This window comes from Agelaius tricolor, unplaced genomic scaffold (assembly GCF_023055355.1).
Source record: "Agelaius tricolor isolate 1412-34295 unplaced genomic scaffold, bAgeTri1.0.p SCAF_32, whole genome shotgun sequence".
NCBI lineage: Eukaryota > Metazoa > Chordata > Aves > Passeriformes > Icteridae > Agelaius > Agelaius tricolor.
The window spans coordinates 6,149,790-6,173,888 of record NW_027269292.1 but is presented as its reverse complement, the minus strand read 5'-3'; the positions used below and the strand labels follow the sequence as shown (position 1 = coordinate 6,173,888).

General features: G+C 66.0%; 2 protein-coding genes across 11 annotated transcripts in view; one reads left to right on the top strand and one right to left on the bottom strand.

The window, feature by feature from the left end:
• Nucleotides 1–3,690, top strand: part of BAIAP2 (BAR/IMD domain containing adaptor protein 2) — a 43,413-nt gene extending 39,723 nt beyond the window's left edge. For all 4 annotated transcript variants that reach the window (XM_071451433.1, XM_071451430.1, XM_071451432.1 and 1 more), the window contains one exon: nt 1,702–3,690. In XM_071451433.1, coding sequence (XP_071307534.1) covers nt 1,702–1,771 — 70 coding nt within the window. In that variant the 3' untranslated portion in view covers nt 1,772–3,690. The remainder of the gene's footprint in view (nt 1–1,701) is intronic.
• Nucleotides 3,526–23,801, bottom strand: AATK (apoptosis associated tyrosine kinase). Of its 7 annotated transcripts, none has more exons than XM_071451419.1 (14): nt 23,577–23,800; nt 14,413–14,546; nt 13,253–13,394; nt 12,331–12,410; nt 12,119–12,237; nt 11,640–11,727; nt 11,430–11,563; nt 10,723–10,807; nt 9,895–10,034; nt 9,621–9,770; nt 6,470–9,539; nt 6,182–6,350; nt 5,775–5,993; nt 3,526–5,604 (listed from the first exon to the last, which is right to left on the bottom strand). In XM_071451419.1, the coding sequence occupies exons 1-14, from the start codon at nt 23,659–23,661 to the stop codon at nt 5,576–5,578; spliced, it is 4,644 nt and encodes a 1,547-aa protein (XP_071307520.1). In that variant the 5' UTR covers nt 23,662–23,800; the 3' UTR covers nt 3,526–5,575. The 7 variants fall into 7 exon arrangements, with proteins under 7 accessions (XP_071307520.1, XP_071307521.1, XP_071307524.1 ...); XM_071451420.1 differs by having other exon boundaries at nt 9,895–10,016; XM_071451423.1 differs by lacking the exon at nt 23,577–23,800 and adding an exon at nt 20,293–20,392.
• Between the last annotated feature and the right edge of the window lie 298 nt (nt 23,802–24,099).

Genomic DNA, 24,099 nt, shown 5'->3' with positions numbered 1-24,099 from the left:
GCTCCGGGGCTCCCCGGATGCCTGTGCTGCTCGCCCCGCTGCCGTGGCTGCTGCGCTTGCCGGGATGCTGAGCTGCTCTGCCCCCTCTGCCCGTAACCGGCTCTTTGGTTGTAGGTGTCCGCCGGCCCCAGCCCTGCCCGCACTAACCGCAGGTTTTTTGAGCAGCTTTTTTTGTTGTAGACTTGTCCCAGGAGGCTCCTGGTCCTGGCCCCGGGGATGGGACACAGGAGCCTCCCCAGGAGTCGAGAGCCTCCTCCTCGCTGGCACTGCAGAGCCTGGAGAGCTCCTTCCCCGTTTCTCTTTGATCCATGAGCTGCTTTCCCTGGAGCTGCGGGCTCCATCCCAGTGGCTCTTCTCAGCCAGTACAGAAAGAGTTAAATGAGCCCCGGGTGACTCATCAAAGCAACTTTTCCTCTCCCTCCAGTCCTAGAATCTATTTTGGCATCTTGGGAGGGAAAGTGATCTAAGCAGCTGCATTAATTAGGTGTGAAATTAATTACCCTATTTTTAAGCAAAAGTCATTTATCTTTTAAGGAAAGAAAAAGCGAATGTGGAGAGCTGAGGGATGGCAGAGATGGGGCCTGGGGCTGACAGTGAGACCCTGTCCCAGAGGGGCGCAGGTTCCAGCATCTTCCTTCTGCTCTGGGAGATGGTTGGGGACATCCCAAAGCTTCTGGGGACATCCCAAAGCTGCTCGGTGCAGGTGCACATGGTAACCACAGCACTTTACCTGAACTCACATCAGGGGTAGCAGGGCTGTGCCCCCACGGTGGGTGTCCAGCCGAGGCCCAGCTGTGGGACCTGGCATGGGGAGCTGTGGCCATTGCTCCCACTGGGCACAGAAGGATTGTGTGGCTCCTGGGGAGGGCTGGGGGCAGTGGGCAGATGAGACAGAGGGGCTGCAGGGAGGCCAGGGGGTGCTTGGTGGCTCCCCAGGCAGCCAGAGGGACCCCAGAGCTGCCCACACCCCCTGGGAATTAACTCCGGCTGGGAGAGGACAGAGGGGCCCTCCTGGGGAAGGGGTAAGGATGCTCCCCGTGCCAAGGGAATCCTTGCACCCTGACCTGGCCAGGTGACGATGGCAGCAGGAGGGTGCTGGGGACACCCCAGGTAGGTGAAACCCAAGGTCAGCCAGTCTGGGCTCTGGACTCTGACAAGCTCATCCAGCTGTCCTTAGTCTCCCACACTCTTCCTCTTGGATATTAACTTCCCCAGAGGCAGCACAAGGGCTCTGCAGGGAGCTGCCAGCTCTGCCCTCGGCCAGGAGTGAAGCCATAACCCCCTGCTCTAGGGCTGGGTGATCCCACAGTGCTCCCACCTGTGGGAACTGCTGGAATCCAGCCTTGGAGGAGGCTGGAGCAGCTTCATCAGCCCTGGCCCCCCTGGCATCCCCAGCTTTAGGCTGGAGGAGAGCGAGGTAGGAGAACATCCCCCTGCAGCTGGGCTCGGCCCATCTCTGACCCACCACGGCTTAGCTGGGAGAGGAGCAGAGTTGTGGGGGCAGCTCAGGGAGTGGGGACAGCTGAGGAGTGGGGAGAGCTGGGCTGGGGGCTCCACAAGGCAGAGCTTTTCCAGTTTAAGCCCTCTCCAAACGCTGCTGGTTCTGGGGTCTCGCCAGTCTCGCTCGCTGTGCCGGTGCCCTGTCCTCTCCAGGCCTCCATACCCTGTTAACTCTTCCTTCCTCTTCCTCTTCCTCCACAGGAACCCCTTTGCCAACGTCCAGCTGAAGCCAACGGTGACAAATGACCGCTCGGCCCCGCTCATCAGCTGATCCGGGAGCGCTGGCACCGCGTGGCACTCGCCACCTCCTCATCCTCCTCCTCCTCCTCCTCCTCCTCGCTGCTGCATGTCCAGCTTCCCAGGACTCCATTTCTAGGCGGAATTTATTAATCCTGCTGCTTTGAAAGCCAAAGGCTCAAGCTAGTGCCCTAGTTCTCTCTTCTCTAGCCTCCCTCGGTGGCAGGGGGTCACAGTGCTGCCGTGTCACCTGTCCCCTGCCTGTGCTGAGTGCGGTGGCACTTCCCGGAGTCAGGGCAGCGTGTCCCAGAGCTGGGCTGGCTCCCAGGCCCAGCAGCAGCTTGCTGTGGGTGGGGAAATGAGCTCAGCTGGAGAACAACTCTCCGTGGGCTCACGGTGCTCAGGGGGCAGCAAGGCAGAGAGGGCACGGTCCCCCTGCCCAGACGAGAGGGACCCCCAGGCCAGGCAGGACACGGGGACACCCCCAGGCCAGGCAGGACACCCTGGGCAAGCCAAGGCACGGTGGGGGGCACAGGCAGCTCCCAGGCTCCCACCAGACCCCGCTGCCCACGCCATGGCCCGGGCTGGGACAGGGCAGGGGGTGCCAGCACTGCAGCCCCCGCTGGGACGGGGTCAGCTCCGCTCCCAGAGCTCCTGCTGTGCCAGGGCGCGGGGTGCTGTAGGGAATTACGGTACTGCTGTAAAATATAAGCTAGGAAAAAACCACTGCTGGAGGCAGGGCAGTGTGGGAGTGAGCCTTGGGGTGCCCCTGCTCCCTGCAGACAGGAGCTCCCATCCGGACCTCTTGCTTGGCTGTTTGCTCTTCCTCTATTCGTAGGGCTGCATGAGAGAGAGATAGAGATAAATATATATAAATATATATACACACACACTTGCTAAGCTTACTGCTGGGGGTGCCCACGAGCAAGGTGGCTCCCACAGCCCTTCCCGCAGCTCCTGAGTGACCAGGGTCACATCCTTGCTCCACAAACAGGGAGAAGAGGTTTCCAGGCAGGAACTGTGTCTCCCATGGCTGAGGGCTCGAACCCGAACAGAGTTTTTGCTTTTTCCGTTGTATCTGTCCTTTTGCACTCTCTGATCACTGGTGCAGCATGTCCTGGTGCCCACAGCCCGGGCAGGGGGTGCTTGGCTGGGCACTGGGGAGGGCACGGAGTGTCCCCGGCCCACGGGGCTCGGTCCCAGTCGGACGTGGTGGCTCATCTCTCCTGTGTCCCCTCTGATGGGTTTCTCCAGCTCCACTGCAGGAAAAGAGCTTCACCTGTGACTGCCCAGGCTCCAGCTCTGCACAAGGGCTCCCAGCTCCAGGATGTGCCTCCTCTTCCTCTCCCAGGGCTGGAGCAGATGGCTGGGGGCGGATGGGGCAGGGGTGAGGGACAGGGCTCTGCTGGGGGCTGGGGCAGTGGGTGGGAGAGGGCTGGGGGTCACAGCCCGGGGTGGGGACAGGCCTGGGCTCCCCTCGGCCACTGCGGTGTCCTCTTCCACCCCCGTGCCAGGGGCTGTCCCCTGGGCCCCCCAAGCTGCCACCCTGGCTCCAGCCAGCCCCCGGGGCCTTCGCTGCACCTCCTGGCTCGGTGGCACCTGTAAGACGTAACCTGAAATAATTTTTTATGAGAAAAAGTAATTTATGAGCAATTCAACCTCCCCCAGCCCTCCCTCCCGCAGCATTTTCCCAGGCCAGAGGCTCCTGCCTGGCCCTGGAGCGTGGCTGGGACCCTCCCGAGCTGCCTCCATCCTGGGTGCTGGGCAATGATCGGGGCAGGAAACGGCTTAAGATATTTTAAAAACTTTATTATTGGCCCGATGAGATTTGACACACATGCTGGGAGCTGTATGGAAATCAGCACTGATAAAAAATACAGCAATTATGACCCGTATTGAGAAAATAGACCATGTAAGAAGAGCCTTTCTATTAAAAAAGTTACCCAAGCCACAGCTCTGTCCTCATCCTCTCTCTGGGGCCGGGACCTGCGGCGCCATAGACCAAACCCGGGGTGTGGGGTGGGGCTGGGCCAGCACCCCTGGGTGCCAGGGGCTGAGCAAACCCCCCCAGTGCTGGGGGTGCAGGGAAGGGGGGATCAGGGGGTGGGAGGGTGGGTGCTGTGGGAAGGAAATCCCAGGAGCACCACAGTCCTGCAGCCCTGGGTGCTGCACCCTGGTCAGGGCAGGGGGTGGGCTCCTGTTGTAAGGGATAAGGAAAAAGCTTGGGAAAATTGGGGTGGGGGGGATACAGGCCAGGTGGGGGCTTAAATAAAACACTTAAATAAGCACTCATTGCTTAGGAGGGGGAGGAACCAGCAGTGGGGGAATGGGGTGGCATGGCCACTCTGGGGCTGAAGGTGGGGTCCCCCAGGGTCCTGGAGTGGGGAACAGCCCCTGGCCCCCACAAGAGCCTCCTGAGCACTGAGGGCACTCCAGCTGGGATACAGCTGGGCTGGGCTGGCCATGGGAGAAGGGAGGGTGGGTATGGGACACCTTTGCCAGCACCAGTGCCAGGCTGGGGTGGGGACAGCTTCATCCCACGGGCCCTGGTGCCAGAGCTGTGTCCAGCCCAGGCTGGGACCACCCTGTGGCATGGAGCAGAACCCCTGGCACCAGCCCCATCCCACATGGGTGCTGTCTGTGCAGTGTCCCTGCACGGGGACACTTGTGTGCCCTCATCCCCCTACACAGGAGCCAGGACAGGGGCAGGGGCTCAGGGGGGACATTTCTCACCTCAGGGTTTGGTCTATAGACCCCAAAAGGAACCAGCCCTGAATTCAAGGTTTCACTCAGCTCCGCTTACTTCTATTTCCTTCCGGAAGCTGGAATTGCACAATTATCCTAAGCCTCGAATGAATTAAAAAAAACCAAAACAAAACAAAGAAAGAAAGAAACAAACAAAAAAAACCCAAAACAGAACAAAGAACCACGAGCGCGCCCCCCTCCCCCCCCCTCCCCAATAAGTCTCTTTGGCAGCAATAACTTAAAATCGCGTCAATGTGGGTTCAGTCAACAGCAAGTTTTGGTTTTGGGGTGGGGTTGGGGTTAGGGTTTTTAATAATTTTGTTTAAATACAAAAATAGTCAGGTTGGCGGGTCCCGGTGGGGAATACTCCCTCCACTACCAGCCCTCCACGTGTTGCTCCTCACTACAACGGGCAAGGGTCCCAGCAGTCCTCAGGGATCCCCAGCTGGGACCGATCCCTGCAAACCAAGGGAGGGGAGCTCCAAAGCCATGGGGATCGCTCTAGGCAGCGGTGACACCCCTGGCACGGGGAATGACATCCAGAGTGGAAGCAGCCAGCGGCCCCTGGGTCAGGAATGTCATGGAGTGCCTCTGGGGCAGCCGTGGGGCAGCTGTGGGGCCGCTGTGGGACAGCCAAGCTGCCACAAGGTGCAAGACTGAGCACAGGGCACAGGGAGGGGACGGCCCGGGGGAGAAAGGGTGTGGGGGACAAACTGCCTCGGGGAGCACATGTGGGCAAGAAGCCAAGGGGGAACTTCACTGGGGAGGACACTCGGCAAATGTTAGCAAGGTCAGGGCACTACCCTTGAAACGCTATAATTTATATATATATATGTATATATATATATATATAAGTGTCTATTTTACACGCACGCTCACAGCCACCCGCACGCGCGCTCGGCGTCACCGTCACCGTCACCCACCGCCTGGCCCCGCGGGGGCCGCGCCGGCCCCGCTCCCACTCGAAGCAGCAAACGAGTTCCTCGCGATAAAATCTGCCTAAAAACCGAACTGCCCAGCGGGGTCTGGGAGCCCACGGGCGGCCCCCGCGCCGCCCCGGTGCCAGGGCAATGCCGGCTGCGTCCCGGCCGGCTCACTCCCGGTCACCGTCTTCGCTGCTGCCTGCAACGAGCAGAGAGAGCCATGAGAGGGTCCCGGACCCCCGTGGGACATCCAGCCCTTTGTGGGGGTGACCGTCCCCACGGGGTGCAGGGACAGGGCTCACAGTGTGGATGGCACCGGGACACGGCTGCTCTGGGCACCCACGGAGCAGCATCCCAAGGGGGACTCACCTCCTATGGAGTCCATGTCCGAGTCGGAGACGTGGGTGATGGAGAACCGGGACACCGGGGCAGGTGAGACCGTGAACCGGGAGAACTGGATGGGCAGCACCTGTTTCTGCGGTGGCACCACGGCCGCGGGGGGCTCCGCCGGTGTCCCCGGCAGCGAGGCCACCAGGGACTGTTTCACTGGCATCAGCGGGAAGTCGTCGTCCCACTCGAAGCCACCGCCTGGGATACAAAGTGAGGGAGCTGAGCCCACTGTGAGCCCCATAATCTCTAACCCCATCACCTCATAAATGCCCCTCCATCATGCCATAACCGCTGTCCCCATGATCCCGTAACTGCCTCCCCATGATCCCATAACTGCTGCCCTCTCACCACCCCACAATCCACCCCATGAGCTCCTGATCTCTTACTCTCTTCCGAGGCGTTGCCGTCCGAAGAGTCGTCGGAGGCTCCGAGCCTGTCCGTGGGGCTGGGGGGGCTGCCACTGGCAGGGGGCTGCCCCGAAGGCGAGGGGGGCTGCCCCGAAGGCAGGGTGGGCTCTGGGAAGCTCTGCTCAGCCAGCTCCCGCGTGGGGCTTTCCTGAGGATGGAGAAACAGCAGGAAGGAACCTCACCGGGGGCTCGGCTGTAGATGGCTCCCACCACCAAAATGGCACGGAGCCGTGCCCAGTACCTGGCTCTGTCCCCCAGGGCACCCACCTGGTCGAAGAGGTAGATGGTCACATCGTCGTAGAAGGACACAGCCTTTTTCTTGCGCTCCAGGTCCTCGCAGAAGGACTCGGACAGCAGGCTGGGCATCTTGAGGAGGCTGCGCAGGTTCCGGCCGCTCTGGCTCTCGGCCACCACGATGGGCACGGCCGCCGGCTCCTCCTCGCTCTCCTCGCTCTGCTCCTGGATGTTGTAGCAGCGCAGCTCCTCATCCGACTCGTCGCTGTCTTCCGTGTCCTCCTCCTCCTCCTCTGGCTCCTCGCGGCGCTCGGGGGCAGCCGGGGCCAGGGAGAGACCCGGTGGTGATTCACCCCCGGGGAGCAGCGTGCTGGGACCCCCCGGCGCATCACCCACCCCGGGCCCCTCCAGGGGCAGCCCCCGCTCCCCAAGCCCCAGCGCGGGGGTCACAGTCTGTTTGTCCCCCACTGTGGCCCCCCCAAGTCCAGGGACGCCCTCGGACACGCAGGTCCCTCCAAGAGCTGATGGCTCCCCAGGGCTCACTGGCACCGGGGTCAAGAGGAAAGTCTTGGGGGTCACAGAGCCCGGGGGACAGGTGTCTGTGTCAGGGCGCGGGGGGCTGCCCGGCACCAGCCCCGTGCCAGCGGGGCTCTGCTCGGTGCCAGGCACCTGCTCCGGTGAGCTCCCGGCCCCAGTCGCCACCCAGTCCCCCTCCAAAGCCACCGCCGCCGGCGTGGGCACCGCCACCGCGACGCCAGGCGCGGCCGGGGGGCTGCCGGGTGCCCCCGGCGGGTGCAGCGGGTCCTCTCCTCGCCCTGTGTCCTGCAAAGGGGAGCGGGGACCCTCCTCTGCCTCCGGCGTGCGGGACCCATCGCTGTCCCCCTCGTCCGTGTGGCCGCGCTCGGCCTCGGCGTCGCAATCGGAGAAATAGGCAGAGTCGCGGTAGGGGCTCTTCTCGGCCAGGCCGGGAACCTCGGCGCCCGGGCCGCTGGGCAGCCGCGTTTCGGGGGCCGCAGCCTCGCCCTCGGCCCCCGGCAGCCCCGGGGGCGGCTTCCCCAGCTGGCTGAAGGCCTCGGGCTCTCGGGGCTCGTGGGGCTCCTTGAGGACGAACTCGGGGGACTCGTTGTTCTCGGTGTCGTAGCCGCTGTCGAGGGCCCGGGCCTGGCCGGCGGGCACGAAGGCGCCGGGGCTGAGCACCTCGCAGGAGCTGGCGGTGGAGGGGATGTCCAGCGACTCCAGCGAGTCCGGCGTCCCCACCTGCTTCTGCAGGGACCTGAGCGCCGGGGCCGCCTCCGCCCGCTCCGTGAACTCCCCGGAGAAGTCGGTGAAGACGCCGGAGGTCAGCTCGGCCGTGTCCTCGTCGCTGCCCTCGTCCACGCTGGGGAAGCTGCTGCTGGAGAAGGTCTTGTCCGGCGTCCGGTCGGCGTCGCTGGCGGCACAGGCGCCGCTCTCGGCCACGGCCTCGGCGGGCGCCTGGGCGGGCTCCGCTGCGGGCTGGGCGCCGTCCGCGCCGGGCTGGCCGGGGCTCGGGGCGGCCGTGCCAGCCGTGGGGGGGGCGGCCTCGCCCGGCCCCGCGGCGGCGGCGGCGGGGGGCGGCGGGCTGCGGGCAGGGCTGCCCCCGGCCGGGCTCTCCTCAGGGTGGGCATCGCGCGGGGCCCCCGGCGCAGGTGGCGGGGCCGCGGCGGGGCCCCAGGGCGCGGCGGGGCTCTCCGCCAGCGTGCCGGGCTGCGCGGGGCCGCAGGGTGATGAGTCACGGCCGTGCCAGGCCTGCCGCCGCGGGGAGGGCGAGCGGCACGGGGAGGAGGAGCCGCCGGCCATGGCGGGGGGCTGATCCTGCCGCGGGCGGAGGAAGTCGTGTCCCGGCGGGGACCCCCCGAGCTGGGGCTGCCCGCGGGGCACCGTGCCCAGCGGCTTGGCCATGAGCCCGCGGAAGGTGATCATGCGGCGGTAGCACCAGCTGTCGCCGGCCGGGGGCTCGCGGGGGCTGCCGCCGCCGATGTTGTTGTTGGAGGAGCTGTTGGAGGCCCACGGGTGCCGCTGAGGCGGGGGGCTGGCACCGGCCGCCTGGGGGGCGCTGGGGGGGCTCTCCTCGCCCAGCTCCAGCGCCACGCAGTCCGGAGGGGCCCCGCTCGGGCCCGCCGTGCCCCCGTACCCCGGGGGGCTGTAGGCGCAGTTCCCCGACGGCGAGACGCCCAGCGGGTCGGCAAAGACCCCGGGCTGGAAGGCGGGGACGGGCCAGTCCTGGCTGCCCGGCTGGGGGGGCTCCTCCTCCAGCAGGTACCCCTCGGCCCCGTGGCTGGGGGACGGCTCGTAGCCCCGCGGCTCCGGCCCGGGGCAGGGGTACGGGTAATACTCTGCGCACTCCCAGGAGCCTTCGGCCGCGGGCGCGTGGCCCAGCAGCGGCTCCATGCTCAGGGACACCGTGGGGCTGCCCGAGTCCGAGTCGTAGGCGCCGCCGCTGCGGCCGCCCTGCGCTCTCCAGCAGGCCGGGGCCCGCGGGGCGCCCCGCTCGCCCGCCGGGCTGTAGGTGCACATGGCGTAGTCCAGCTCGGCGCTGCCCTCGCCGGGGCCCTCGATGCGGATGTAATACTCGCTGCCCAGAGAGGGGCTGTGGGCGCCCAGGATGGGCACCACGCCGGGCGCCGGCACCCCGGGGCAGCCCGACGCCTTGCACTCGTAGCAGGACGGGGACACCCCCAGGCTGAGCCCCGCCGTCGTGGCCGGGTAATAGAGGTCGTGGTAGCGGGCGGCGCTGCTGGGGCTCAGGGACCCCAGGGGGGCCTGGAAGTGCTCGGTCTTGGTGTGCTCCCACTTGTACTCGAAGTTGAGGCCGTGGCTGGTCTCCATGACGGTGAGGATGTCGTCCCCGTCTGAGGGGAACCCGTCGGCCGAGAACTGCTCCAGCAGCGGGAAGGACGAGAGCTCAGGACCGTGGTGGCTGCCGCTGGCGCTGCCGTTTGGCTTCATGGAATTCCAGCGTTTCTCGAAGTCCTCCTCGGCCTCCGTGGCTCCCTTGGCGCACAGGTAGGACAGCAGCAGGTGCACCTCCTCGGCCGTGGGGCGCTGCTCGGGCTGCAGCCAGCAGAACTGCATCACCTCGTACCTGCCGTGGGGAGCGGCCAGCGTCAGCCCGGCCCCCGCCCGTGCCGCGGGGCAGGGGAAGGGGGCACCTCGGGCTCCTCACCAGCGCTCCGACAGCGACAGCTTCAGCTGGGGCTTGGGCAGCTTCAGCTGCTGCTCCTTGATGGCGTAGGCCAGCACTTGGCGGTCGGAGTAGTGGTCGTAGGGCTGGCTGCCCAGCTCAAACAGCTCCCAGATGGTGACGCCCAGCGACCTGCGGGCATGGCACCGTGCTGGGGGTGCAGGGAGACCCCTGTCCCGCCCCCTCCATCGGCCCCAAAACCACCCCGATGCACCCCGTGAGGCTGCAGCCCCCCGTGCCCTCCAGAGCCGCTCACCAGACATTGCTGGCCTTGGTCTGGTCCACCACGAGCAGGTTGCCGTGCACCTCGTCGATGAGCTCGGGCGCGATCCAGCGCAGCGGCACCCACAGCTGGTCGGCCGTCACGAAGTAGTCGTCCTGCCAAATGTGCAGGGTCAGTACGAGAAGAGAACGTCAATCCATGGCGTCAGGGACCGGCCACGCCGCCACCCCCGGCCTCCCCAACCTCCGTCGCTGCCCCCTGTGCCCCTTGTTCCCCCACATCTGCCCCCTGTGCCCCTTGTTCCCCCACATCTGCCCCCCGTGCCCCTTGTTCCCCCACATCTGCCCCCCGTGCCCCTTGTTCCCCCACATCTGCCCCCAGCCTGTCCTGCTCTGCTCCTGGCACCTACTGTCCCTTGTTGCCTCCCCTCCTTCCCCCCTCTGCCCCTCTGCTCCCCCACCTGAGCCCCTCCAGACCCCCAGTTTGGCAATCCCAGCTCTGCAGGAGCTGTGGGCAAACTGGAGCAGGACAGGGACACAAATGGACGAGTGGGCAACCCCAGGCTGTGCTGGCAGCTGCCTGCAGGGTCCTGTGCCTGCCTGGCAGAGGGGCACGTCTGGACCAGCCCAGGCAGTGTCACCCCACTGGGTGGGTGCCAGGGCACACCGGGTGGCACTAAAGGTCCCTCACAGGGTGGTCTGAACCCCCCTGCACCCCAGCAAACACAGGGGTGCCCCAACACCGCTGGGGAGGGGGGATGTGGGGGAAGGCTCATCGGGTCTGTGCCAGGGTGGGTACGGGGGGGTCCCGCGGGATCCCAGCGCGCAGCCCCAGCCCCCTCCTCCCTCCAACCAGCCTTACTTTGTACTTGCAGTGCGAGAGCCCGTAGTCCCCGATCTTCACGGTGAGGTCGGCGGTGAGGAGGCAGTTCCGCAGGGCCAGGTCGCTGCCAAGCAAACCCGGAGCTGTCACCGGCACCGAGAGCTCGGCGGGCACGCACCGGGGACCCGGCTGGGGCGGCCGTGCGGCGGCGGGGCCGTTCCCCGCCCGGCTCCGGGCGTGCCCGTAACGCGGCTCTCTCAGTGCACAGCAGGAATGCCCGCGCGGCCCCAGCTGCGCCGCTGTCCGTCCGTCCATCCGTCACACGCCGAGCCAAGCAGAAGGCGCCTGTTCCCGGGCAACGTGAGCCCTGGCACGGGGCCGGGCACCCGGGCGGCTGCTCCAGCACTGGGCGGGTCGTGCAGCCGGGCGCAGACAGGGCCACCGAGGCTGGGCTGCCCTAAGGGAATCCCTCTCCAGCACAGCTGGGAGTCCCACGTCCCCCTCCCACAGCTCGAGCACCCTCGTGGGGACCCACCTGCAGAGCTCGGGTGGGGACACTCCGGTGGCCCCCGACGGCAGCGCGCCCCCTCCTCAACAAAATCACTGATGCTGGAGTCTCCGTCTGCAACTCACTCAGCACCAGGATATTGTTGGGCAGGAGGAGCAGTGGTGGGGCAGGAGCACTGGCACCTTGGGGACCCCCGTGCAGACCCTCCCCAGCTCCCCCAGAAGGCAGCACAGCCTACCTGTGGATGTAGTTGTTCCTGTGCAGGTGCAGGACGCCGCAGGCCACCTCGCACGCCATCCTCTGCAGGGTCAGCAGGTCCGGGGTCATGGCCTCGGCCCCCCGGCAGCTCCGCAGGTACCCCTTGAGGTCACCCTGCGGGCAGTGCCACTGTCACCTTCCGTGCCTGGCACCCAGGGGGGCACCACGGGCAGCGGGCACAGGGACTCACCAGCGGGCAGAACTCCATCACCAGCAGGTACGGGGTGACCTCGGCACACTGGGCCAGGCACTGCAGCAGGTTGGTGTGCTGGAGGGCTCTGCGTGGGCACAGCAACGGGGGTGTGTGTGCACCACTGCCCTTCCTGTGCCAGGGGGATGGCAGCAGTGCCCCAGGAGCCATCGTCCTGCCTGCACCACAGGGGCTGCCGGGAGCGGGTACCAGCACGTCCCAGCGCCCGAGATGTGTCACAAAGGGACATTTGTTCAGCTGGGCTGGGGCAGGAGCAGCCCCGTGCCCCCCCTGCTTGGCCCAGCTCTGCCCATGACCTCACTGCTGCCCCACGGATGGCTGTGGCCCCACAGAACTGTGCTGCCCCAGAGCGAGGGGCAGCCACGGCTCTGCCCAGCAGCTGAAGGCGGCACGGGGTGGATCTACCCCCATGGCACAGCATCCCCACTCCCAGCACTGTGGAGTGACCCCAGAGGTACCTGTAGGGCTGCGCTTCTTCCAGGAACTGCATCTGGTCCTGCACGCTGGCACTCGCCTTCAGCTCCTTCACCACCACCTGGGTGCTGCTGATGCCCGAGTTCACCTCCCCCAGGAACACCTGGGGTGAGGGACAGGCTCATCCCTCCATCCACAGCCAGGGCCCCACGTCCCAGCAGGGTGGGGGGTCCGGGGGTCCCTGTCCCAGGCTCACCTTGCCAAACCAGCCATGGCCGATCTCCTTCAGGTACAGCAGGCTCTGCCGCCCCAGGTCCGCCGACTTGAGGAGCTGCACTGTAACAGAGCCCATCCAGCTGCCCGCGTGTCCCCCTGCCCACACATCCCCCTGTCCCCCTGCCCACACATCCCCCTGTCCCCCTGCCCACACATCCCCCTGTCCCCCTGCCTGTGCTCCCCACCAGTCCCAGCCAAGCCCTGCTGTCCTCACCGTGCCACCCGGTGCCAGGGCCTCTGCCACCCCAGGATGCTCCGGAGCATCCATCCCTGGGAATCCTGCATCCCAGGCATCCTCGTCTCCAGGCATCCTCCCACGATCAGGGGACGTGGGGTATCAGTGTCCCCGAGCAGGATGGCAGCAGATCTGGCTCCCTGCCCCTCTCCTCCGCAGGGTGTGCAGAGCTGAGCCCGGCACAGCGCTGGCATTTAGCCCCTTCCCAGCCCCCCCGGCACAGTCCGGCCCCTCGGGAGCCCATGCCAAGGGCAGGCAGCAATGGGGCCATTGTTGGTCCTTTCTGCCCTCCCCTCTGTGGCCATTCTTTGGGCAGGGAGTGACACGGGGTGGGAGGGGGCACAACCAGGCGCCCCCCACATTCCTCTCCCACTCAGGGCCTTGTTTACATGGGACCAGGGCTCGTGGATGTCACCGTTCAGGGTGGCCGTGTCCTGTCCCACCCCTGTGCTGCTCCCCTGGGCTGGGACATGCAAGAGGGACAAGGGACCCTCGCACAGGGGGACCCTGCAGCGCTCCCCAGGGACCTCGGCTGCCTGTCCCTTGCCAGGGCTCCCCTGGATCTGTCCCTCCACCGCAGGGGACACCCAGCATCCCCCCATCACCCTGCCCTGTGATGACAGACCCCAACCACAGCATGCAGGGGGCCTGCCCCACCCTGGCTTACCTGAGCGCCCCGGCTGCTTGGCCATGGGCAGGGACACCTTGGTGAGGGGCAGCACGTAGACCTCGGGGCCATGCTGGGGGGCAGGCGAGCCCTGGGCCGACAGCTCTGTCACGTAGTCATCCCCCTCGGCGTTCTCAAACTCCTGGTTCAGGGTGCAGGGGGTGACACAGTGAGCAGAGACAATGACCCCATGGGCTCCCCACTGCTCTGGTGCCCTGCACACCCCTCTGCCCCAACAGGCTCATTAAATCCCCCCCTCCCTGCACACAACCCTCCCCACCGGCCATCCATTACCTGTCTGTGCCACCCCGGCAGCCCTCGGCTCCCAAAAGCCGCCCGGGCGAGCAGGTAGGACACGGTGAGCATCTCTCCGTGCCAGGCTGTGCCTCATGGCGCTGCCGGCGCCGCACCGTGTGCCGTGTGCCACCGCGGGCCATGCGCGGACACCGGCGCGGCCGCTCGCACATAAATACGAGTGCGGGGGCACCAGGGGGTCACTGTGCCCCCCCGGCACGGCGAGGTGCTCCGGCGGTGTGGGACGATACACAACACCCGGCGTGTCCCCCCCAGCCTGACCCCCTCCCGCCGCGGGCGCCTCAAGCCTCCACAAAAATCCCAGCAATTAGGGAAAAAGCGTTTTCTCGGCACATTCTGTGCCTGTGAGGTCAGGGTGCCTCCCACCCTCGGGGGCGTGCGGGTGGGACCGGGCCCTTAACCGTGCCGTGGCCTGGCCCCGCACGGAGCCGGGAGCACGGATGGGTCAGGATGCGACCCCAAGGATCCTGAATCCCACAGATCCACGCTCGGTGGGGCTGGGATCCAGGATGCGACCCCAAGGATCCTGAATCCCACAGATCCACGCACTGTGGAGCTGGGATCCAGGATGCGACCCCAAGGATCCTGAATCCCACAGATCCATGCTCGGTGGAGCTGGGATCCAGGATCCAGCCCCACTGTGCTGAGCCCCGCAGCCCCGGCAGGCAGCGAGGGACTGAACCCCTCCCTCCAAGCGCTGCTGTCCTGAGCCAGGACACATCCAGCCCTGGCACTGGGGCAGAGAATTCTGCACCAGGAGCCTCCAGACACCTCCATCCCTCACTGGGTCCCTGGTTAGAACCCCCCACCCCGGCCTGGGAACCCCTCCCGGCCCCTCAGCTCACCTTGAAGCCAATGTCCCCCTTCTTGCAGCACAGACAGGCCAACATGAGGAAGATGAAGGTGAAGAGCCCCGAGAAGGAAACAGCCACAACAGCCAGCGAGGAGGACCAGGAGAGCTCACTAAGGGGGGTGCCGTCTGTGGGGACACGAGGTGGTCAGGGCTGGGGGCACCAGGGAGGGTTCACAGGACACAGGGAAGGGAAACAGCTGCACTGCCTGGGCACCGCATCCTCTGGGCACTGGGGAGGGCTCACAGGGCATGGGGAAGGGACACGGCTGTACTGGCTGGGCACTGCATCCTCTGGGCACCAGCACACCCCAAATCCCAGCACCTGCCCCCCCACTCCAGCTGTGCGGTGTCCCGTGGGGTGGCAGGGCACACGGTGGCCACAGTGGCAGTGGAGGTGGCCGTGTCACAGCTGCCCATCCCCAGCAGGCCCCACTGCCAGCTGCAGCTGCCACATTACTATTCTGCCCGGAGCCTGCCCAAGCAACCGGCGCCCTTGTGGTGGGAGCAGCCGGAAGGTCGTGGCACTGCCAGCGGAGCCGGGCACCGGAGACCCCCAGAGCCCCGCGGTGCCCGGCTGTGATCGGTGCCCTGTGCCCAGCCAGGAGCCTGGCACAGACCCCACAGGTCCCATGCTCCCTCCCTGGTCACCAAGCCCCTGCCGGGGATGCTCGTGGCACACACGTGGCTCCAGCACGTGGCCCACGGAGCGTCCCTGTCCCTGTGCCCCAGCCACGCTGCCCTGCTCCAGAGCTCGGGCTCCCCTGTGTCCTTGAGACTGGCACCTGAAGGGCACCAGGGCTGGGGAAGGTTCTGCTGCCCTGGTGGGCGCTGGCAGCGCCCACTGTCCCCGGGCACTGCCCGGCACCACGCAGGGTGGGCACAGGGCACCCTGGCTCCCACAGGCCTTGGCACAGCCCGGCCATGCCAGGGAGCAGGGAAGGAGCTCCAGAGCCATCTTCTGAGGCTCGGGATGCAAAGCCGAACCTGGGAGGAGCGGGGGGCGGCGTGCCCCCCCTTCCAGCTGGTTTCCATGGTGAACACACTTTGTACCGCCAACGTCACCATTTTCCCTGGATAGTGGGACAGCAAGAGAGAAAATGACTCACTGAAAAGAGCCTTTGAACGGCAACGAGGAGCAGAGCACGGGGACGGGAGCCCGTCCGAGGGCACCGTCAGCTGAGCTGCCCCTCAGCTCGGGAACTGGAGGTTCCCAGGGAGGACAATTGGCCAGTGAGATCCAGCTGGTCCTGCCTCAGTTTCCCCACCTGCACAATCACAGACCTGGGAGCCGTGACCAGCCCAGACTGGGCAGGGGCACCACCACTGCCATGGCCCACTGGCACCTTCCCTCCCGGTACCCACAGCAACGGGGATGGGAAGCGTGGCATCATCTCAGATACCAAATTATCCCAAATCCAGGTCAGGTGCACCTGCAGCAGCAGATGCTGGAGCGCTGGGAGCACCAGGACATGAGGGACACCAGGAACACAAGGGACACCAGGGCACAAGGGACACTGGGGCACAGGGCTGCCTGAGTGCAGAAGTACCCCAGGGCCCTCAAGACACATCCTGCCCTCCATTCCCAGGCTCTGCCTCCCACTCTGACAGCAGGAGTGAGGTTCCCCTGGCACCAAAGCCATGCCCTCCCCTGGCACCGAAGCCATGCCCTCCCCTGGCCTTCCTCACCACAGGGGTGCCCCGTGCATCCCCCAGAATTGCGGCGTCACTCGCAGCCCCTCCACCCAGTGACCCCTGAGCCAGGGATCAGCCACCGTCACCGGGCCAGCCCCACAGCAGGGGACTCCTGGGGGCTGCAGGGACTGCTGGGGCTGGTGGCAGCAGACAGGCCACAGCTCCAGGGACACCCGCCCACCGTCACCCCCAGCCCTGGCAAACGGGAGCAGAAGGGACACAGGGGAAGAGGCGGGATGCCGGATGCAGTGAGGTGCAGTGGGGTGCAATGGGGTGCAGTGGGATGCAGGAGGGTACAGTGGGGTGCAGCGGGGTGCAATGGGGTGCAGTGGGGTGCAGTGGGGTGCAGCGGGGTGCAATGGGGTGCAGTGGGGTGCTGCAGTCGCCCTCCCACCCCACGGAAGGCACGGCGCACCCGCGGCCGGCGCAGCCCCGCCCGCGCTGTCCCCCCGCCTGTTGCATCGCCCACCCAGCGCAGGTCGCGGCCCCGGCGCGGCTCCGAGCAGGGCCGGGCAGAGCCCGGGGTGTCCCGGTGCCGCCCTCCCGCCGCCGCTGCTGACTCACGGCCCCGGGGCTGCCGCGGGCCGGCCGGGGCCCCGCTCCTCCGGCGGCCGGCGGGGCGATGCTGCGGCCGCCCGGCGATCCCGGCGGTGCCGGCGGAGCCCGCCCGGCCAGCGGGGCTGACGTGTGCGGAAGGGCCGAGCCGGGGCTCCCGCAGAGCCGGCGGCAGCTCGGGGCTCCCGGCCCGGCACTGCCCCGGGCTCCGGGCACGGCACGCCCCGACCCCGCTCCCACCGGGCCCCGCGCCGCAGCACCTACCGCAAGGCAGCCTGTGCCTCAGTTTCCCCACCGGTGGTTCCCAGCTGCCCTGGGAGGGCTCGCAGGGTCAGCCAGGAGGGGATGGATGCTCTGGCGCCTTGAGGGCATGGTCCATACATCCCCCCTTCCCTCTGGCTGCCCACCGCGGATTCCAGCCTGGAAACATGCCAGATCCTGCTGGGCAAGGTGGGATTTGGGCAGGGAGAAGGGCAGGATATGGGTAGGAAGCAACGCAGGATTGGGGCAGGATCTGGACAGGGAGCAGGGCAGGATTGAGATGGCATTTGGGCAGGATCAAACACTCACGTCCCTCAGCCCCTCCGGCCACGGGCTGCTCGTTCCCATCCCAGCCCCATCCACTCTCCCTGGCATCACTCATTAATCCCTGTGCCCATGGGCGCTTCCAGGGAAGCAATTTCACAGCCCACAGGACACGCTCTGCTCACCCCCCGCTGCTGTTTGGGGTGTGAGCACAGGCTGGGCCTGGGGCCTGAGCAGCTCCAGGGGAAACTGGAGGCACCAGCAGGAACCACCCTGAGCTACAGCCCCGAGCCTGGAAGGCCCTGCCATGGGAGCAGGGTTGGGGCTGGCAGTAACCACGGTGCCAGCCAGGAGCCTGGCACGGAGCTGGTGCCCACAGCATCCTCCCCTGGGCTGCTCAGGAGCCCCCAGGATCCTGGCACCCCTCGCTGTGGTACCCAGAGCCTGCTCGGCTGGGCTGCTGTGGGATCCAGGCACCCCCTCCCTAAAAGCAGGAGCAGGGAGCAGCACCCTTTATCCCCATTGCTGGAGACCTTTTCCCACCAGGAAGAGCCAGAGCCATTGGAGCAGCCTCTCTGGTGATTAATAGATCAGTTAATTGTGAATTCCAGGCACGCCTGGCTAATCCCTTCTCCTTCTGTATCTCTTAGCGTGGCGTATTTCACCAAAAGGATTGATTCTGCCCTTTCATTCTGCTTTTACCATCTAGGGCTGAAACAGCAGCAAAAAATAAATAGGTGGAAAATAACAGAAAATCATCCATCATTTTCTGAAGCAACGAAATAAAAACAAGGATTGTGCTAGGGACAGGCCAGGCTCTGGCGTTGCTGCGCACACACCACGCGTGTCAGCCTGATTAGGGACAAAAAATCAAGTTCCTCCATCAAAGCCCGCCCTGATGCAGAGCCAAGAGCCAACAATTCCCTCTGTTTCCACAGAAAATAATACTAATATTATTATGATAATATAATTATTATAATGTAATTATAATAATATTGTCTATAATAATAATATATAGTCATAATATATTATTATTATATATAGGATATTATAATTGTGTATGGAATTATATATAGAATTATACATGGAGTTACATATATTGTATTTTTATATATAATATATAGTCTATTATAGAATTATTAGTATTAAAATAATATATTGTAATAATAAAAAAAAGAATATTGTAAAAGGCATGCAGAGCAAGCTCAAATTGATTATTTAAACTGAGCTTGTTGTTCTCAGTGAGTGCTGTGCAGCACATCCCACACCGTGGAGCCCGGGATCCCCGTGGCAGGGGCAGTACCGGGGGCAGTACCAGGGCAGTACCAGGGCAGTACCAGGGCAGTACCGGGGCAGTACCGGGGCAGTACTGGGGGCAGTACCAGGGATAGTGCCAGGGCAGTACTGGTGCAGTACCAGGGCAGTACCGGGGGCAGTACCGGGGCAGTACCGGGGGCAGTACCAGGGATAGTGCCAGGGCAGTACCGGGGCAGTACCAGGGCAGTACCAAGGACAGTGCCAGGGCAGTACCTGGGCAGTACCTGGGCAGTACCAGGGCAGTGCCAGGCACATGGCCCATGCCCGCCGAGGCTCGCAGAGCCCAGAGCCTTTACGTAACAGCGGGAGCGGCAGCGCGAGAGGGGCGCCCTATTTATATCCCAAACGCTCGCTCGGCGCCGTTATGAAACGAGCAGCTCTGGCTCCGGAGCACGGCCCGAGCAGGGGGAGGCTGGGGGTGAGGGTGTCCCCCGGCACAGGAAGGAACCCGGGCTCAGGGTCTGGCTCTGTCCCCCAGCAGGGCCCAGATCCCAGTGCCCCAGCCCCGAGTGGGGCTCGGCATCGAGGATGCTCAGGACACGGAGCTGGGGAGGGCCTGGCACCTCCCTGCCCCACGTCCACCCTCGGGTCAGTCTATGGTGCCCAAATCACCTGCAGGCATGGGAACACACAGACCAGGGCGGCTGGAAAATCCCTCCTTCCCCACAGGGATGGCTGAGGGTGGGCAGCACACAACCACAGAGCTAGTTGGGAAAGGTGAAAATGTGGCTGACATGGTGGCCTGGCAGCAGGACACCCTGGCACAGCTGGGACAGGAGCCTGGCAGCTGGTGGGTGCCCTGCTAGCCAGGGCAGAGCTGTTCCACTTACTGCGTTTGCCCACACTGGAATTTTCCTTCGCTCCAGTAATTAAAACAAACGGCGCTAACCCCGCTGCTGGCACCAGGCTGCAGGGAGGACGTGGGCACGGCTGGCACAGGAGAAGGGGTAGGGAACAGGATCCCCCCAACAGTCTGGGCTGTGGGACAGTGGCTCTGTGGGAAATCCTGGGAAATTCCCATTCCTCCAGTGCTCAGCCCTCCCAAATCCACAATCCCCACGTACTCACTGTCCCTTGGCCGGTGCTGAGCTCCACCAGGAGCCCGGTGCCAGCTCTGGAGCATCCCAGGATGCTCCGTGTCCCCTCAGTGTCCCCGGCCATCAGGGCCTGGGCCGGCCCTCGGAGCTTGGCCGATGGCAACGATGGCAGTGGCAGCCCTGAGACGGCTGTGCCGTGCTCTGATGGTGCTTCCCGGGCTGTCAGGGGGATTAATGCCCCCAGAAGATTGATTTTCCTGCCAGTGGGCACGCTGAGTCAGCACAGAGAGCTCCTCTCCGGGCCAGCCATGTCACCCTCCAGCCCTGTGACACGGCCCCTGGGGTCCCTCCGGCTCAGCCCACTCCAAATTCCCACTGGGGATGTGAGGGGCCGCTTGCTGGGGCAGGAGAACGTCTGGAACCCTGGAGTGGCAGCAGTGCATGGCCAGGACCGTTATCCTGCATCCCAACACCCTTGGATCCTACTGTGCCACCGTGCCACCGTGCCACTATCCCACGGTGCCACCATCCCTGGATCCCACCATGCCACGGTGCCACCATCCCTGGATCCCACCATGCCACAGTGCCACCACCGCTGGATCCCCCTGTGCCACCACCCCTGGATCCCCCTGTGCCACCACCCCTGGATCCCACAGTGCCATCACCCCTGGATCCCACAGTGCCACCACCCCTGGATCCCCCGGTGCCACCACCCCGGGCAGTGCCCCCAGCCCCTGTTCACTTGCCGGATCAGTGCAGCAGCACAGGGTGGGAACAGGCTCAGCCATGGCACCAGAGCAGCCCAAGTGCCCCTCTGACCCAAATCCTGGGATTTTCCAGCCCAGCAGTGGGATGGCGAGGAGGTGACGTCACACCAAGGCAAAACCTGGGATGCTGCCTGGCTACAGGCACTGAACACTGAACACAGAGCCCTGCTGGGTGTGAACCCCCACTGGCACCACGCTGGCAGTGCCACTGCTGCCCCACACGCCCAGCTGTCCCCGGGTGCCACGGCTCGGCTCAGGGGCACCGCAGCCCTGCTCTGGCCGGGAGGATGGTGCCAGGGAGGGCAGAGCCGCCGGCTGCCCTGGCACAGGGTGTCCCAGCAGGGCTGGGAGTGCCGGGCAGGGAGCCCGTGAGTCACAGCCCCGCTGCCCCCGGCGGCGCGGGGCCCTTTCAACCCCGGCATGGTAATTTCTGCTAATTAGCCTTGACAGGGATCGGTGTCAGCGTTCCAGAACACACCCGCGTGTGCGTGGGGCAGGAGGGAGGGAGGGGAGGAAGGGGGAGCAAAGTGGCACCCTCAGGGAACAGGATCCTGGCTCTGTCCCCTCACTGAGCCAGGTGGGGCCTGGCTGCCCTGTTGTGCTGTGCCAATGCCATTCCCTGTGCCAGGACAGGGGGTTTGCCACATGCCACCCCACTCTGCCTGCCCCTGGCATCCCTGTGGGCACTGGGAGTCACCTCCTGGCTGTGTGCCCAGCCCCTGCTGCCCTCCAGCCCAGAGTGCCATCCCCCAGTGGGAAACATGTGGCAAGACAGGACAACGGGCACGCTGCTGCCACCACTGTCACCTCCCAGCCAAGGAGCTCCCGCTGCCCTGCCCCAAATCCCCTCGGTGTGTCCAGCCCCAACAGAACCTTCCCTTGTATGGCCCAGTCGGTGCCAGAGCGTGCCTGGCCCTGGTTTGGGTTGCCAGGGTCCTTCTGCCTGCTATGGCCCCTTTGCCACCACGATCCCCCAAGTCCTTTCCCATCCTTGTGCCAGGAGCAGCTGGAGGACACGGAGCACCAACACTCACCATGCTGCTGTCACTGAGTGTCACTGAGGCACTGCATGGCAGCAGGTGCCAGGTGGACCCAAAACCACAGGGCTGAGGGGAGCCCCTGCCCTCCCTGTTCCTCGACTCCCCAGGGCAGGGAGTGGGCACCCATTTGCCCCTGGAAGCCCGGGAGATGTGGGGGGCACGTTGGGGCAGGCAGGGCTGGGTCGTGCCCCACTCGTGGGTCCAGTGCTCCATGCAGGACCATCTCCAGGCCTGGCCTGGGAAGGGGTGAAGAGAGATGGGAACCACGAGGCTGCAGGGCTGGGGCCCTCCCCCAGAGCCCCCAGAGCCTGGAAGGGAATGAATCCCTGGCAGAGCTGATGCTGACATCCCTGACACAGATGCTGGGAGAAGCCAAATCCAGCAGGTGAGGCTGAAACAGGAGCAGCTGCACTGACACATCCTGCGCATCCTGTGGCACCTCCACCCCAGGTGACACTGCTGTCACTGTCCCATGCCACCAGGCCACCTACGGCCCAGCTTCCAACCGTGCATTTCCAGGGAACGCAGGACCAGGAGGGAGGAGATGCTCCCCTCAGCAGCACCAGGGCCTCTCCTGTCCCGTCCCAGCTGAGGTGCCAACGTGCCCTACAAACTGCTGCCCCCAGTTCCTCGCTGGCACAAGCCCCCCCCAGGGAGCCTGGCTGGCACACAGGCAGGAGCTGCTGCCACATGGACCAAATCCACAAAGCCGTGAAATCCAGAATCTGGTTTGTTCCCCCTTCAATTCCTCTCCCGGTGCTGGTGGGTGGCAGCTGCACGGCAGCGCCGAGCCCTGGGCCTGGCAGCACAGCACAGGCAGCGATGGAAACAGGGATGGAGGCTTTTGAAACCAAACCTGCCTTGAGAGCCCCCGGGCCGGCAGGATTCGCGTGGAGCGGGGCCACACCAAAAACCAAAGCAAAATCTCCTCGAGGGCTGAGCCTGGCAAACGGCTCCGTCCCGGCACTGCCGCATTTTGGATGTAAATAATGAGATTTCAGAAGCAAATAACGAGCGGCTGGGGACAAAGTCCCCGCTCGGTGACTCCTGGTGCGGCTCATTTCCAAATCCCCCCACGGATTCCGACCGTGCGCAGCCGGGGGAGCGGAGCGACGGAGGAAGGAGGGACCGGGAAGGCGGCGGGGAGGGAAGCGGGAGCCCGGCACCGACAGCCGGAGCCTCCGGCACCGCCGCGCCCGGCACGGGCACCGCTCCGCCGCCTCCGCCGTGCCGGGAGCGGCGGCACCGAGCCGCGTTATCCCGGGCTGGTAAACAAAGGGCCGGAGCCGAGCGCCCTCCGGACGCTCCCGCTCGGGGTCCCGGTGCCCGCGCGGTGCCAGCCCCGCACCGGGAGGGACACGAGGCGGCGGCGGGGGCGGCGGCGAGGGGCGGCTGCGGCGGCCGCAGCCCCGAACACGCACCGCAGTCGCCAGCCCCGCGCTGCTCCGCGGCTGCAGCATCTTCCTGCAGCTGCGCCGCGGCCGGAACACGGCGCTTACATAACGGCTGCGCCCCGAAACGCCGCTGCCCACCGAGCCCCGGCACCCACCGAGCCCCGGCACCCACCGAGCCCCGCCGGTCCCCCAGCCCCGCGGGGACCCTCAGCCCCCCGCTCCCCGGCGCCGCGGGGCTCAGCCCCGGCTCCGTCTTCCTCCCTCTCACCATCACCATCCTCCCTGTTGTTATTATTCCGTTCCAAGCCCGGAGATGCCTTCAGAGGCAGCGCAGCCCCGGGATTCCTCCGCGCTCCAGCCCGCGGAACAAAATGCCGCCCGGCTGCGGCAGCGATGCCACCGCACCGCCACACCGGGTGCTCCCCCGCCGCACCGAATGTCTCCCCGCCACACCGGGATGTCACACGGCCACACCGGGGTGTCCCCCCGCCACACCGGGGTGTCCCAGCACCACACCGGGATGTCCCACGGCCACACCGGGGTGTCCCACGGCCACACCGAGGGGTCACACTGCCACACTGGGATGTCCCACGGCCACACTGGGGTGTCACACCGCCACACCGGGTCGGGTCCGGCTGTCAGAGCCCGTACAGTGACATTCCCGGTGATGAGGGCGCGGGGATGCTCCGCTCGCGGTGCAGCGCGGTGCGGGGATGCTCGTTCCCGGTGCACCGGGAGGGCAGCGGCGCGGGGCTGAGCCGGGCACACGGCGGAGCGCCGGGGGAGGCTCGGGGCGCGGGTCCGCCAGCCCCGGGGCTGCGGCACTTACCGGGGTCGAAGTGGGAGCTGAAGGCGAGGCTGGGGCTGAGGAAGGCGGCCGCCATGGCAGCGGCGGCGGCGGGGAAGCGGCCCATGGCGCGGCGGCGGCGGGAGCCCCACGGCCGCCGGCTGCCGCTGGCCCCGCGCTGGGCACGGCGGCGGCGGCGGCGGCGGCGGCGGCGGCGGCTCCTCCTCCATGGCGGCCCCGCGGCCCCGCGCCCCGTGCCCCGGGGAGGGGCCGCGCCGCCGCCGAGCAGCGGGACCGGGCGGGCGGGGGCGGCAGGTGGCGGAGCCGCAGCCCCGGGACCGCACCGGGATCCGCGTCCTCCCCCCCCGGGATGAGCCGCCGCCGCCCCCGCGCGGTCCCGCCGGGATGGATGGGGGACCCCCGGACGGGGACGGGACCCTCGAGGGGCAGCGGCCACCCTGGAGCGGGACCGGGACCCCCCGAGCAGGGCTGGGACCACGCGGGGGCTGGTGCCCCCAGAGCGGGGACAGGATCACAGGATCCCCCTGTGATCTGCCCTGGAACT

Coding starts and splice junctions, on each gene's coding strand:
- AATK (XM_071451419.1), bottom strand. CDS start 23,661: ATGGGCCGCTTCCCCGCCGCCGCCGCTGCCATGGCGGCCGCCTTCCTC. Junction 10,808..11,429: donor AGGAACAACTACATCCACAG/GTAGGCTGTGCT, acceptor TTTGCTTGGCAG/CGACCTGGCCCTGCGGAACT. Junction 10,035..10,722: donor TCTCGCACTGCAAGTACAAA/GTAAGGCTGGTT, acceptor CTTCTCGTACTG/ACCCTGCACATTTGGCAGGA.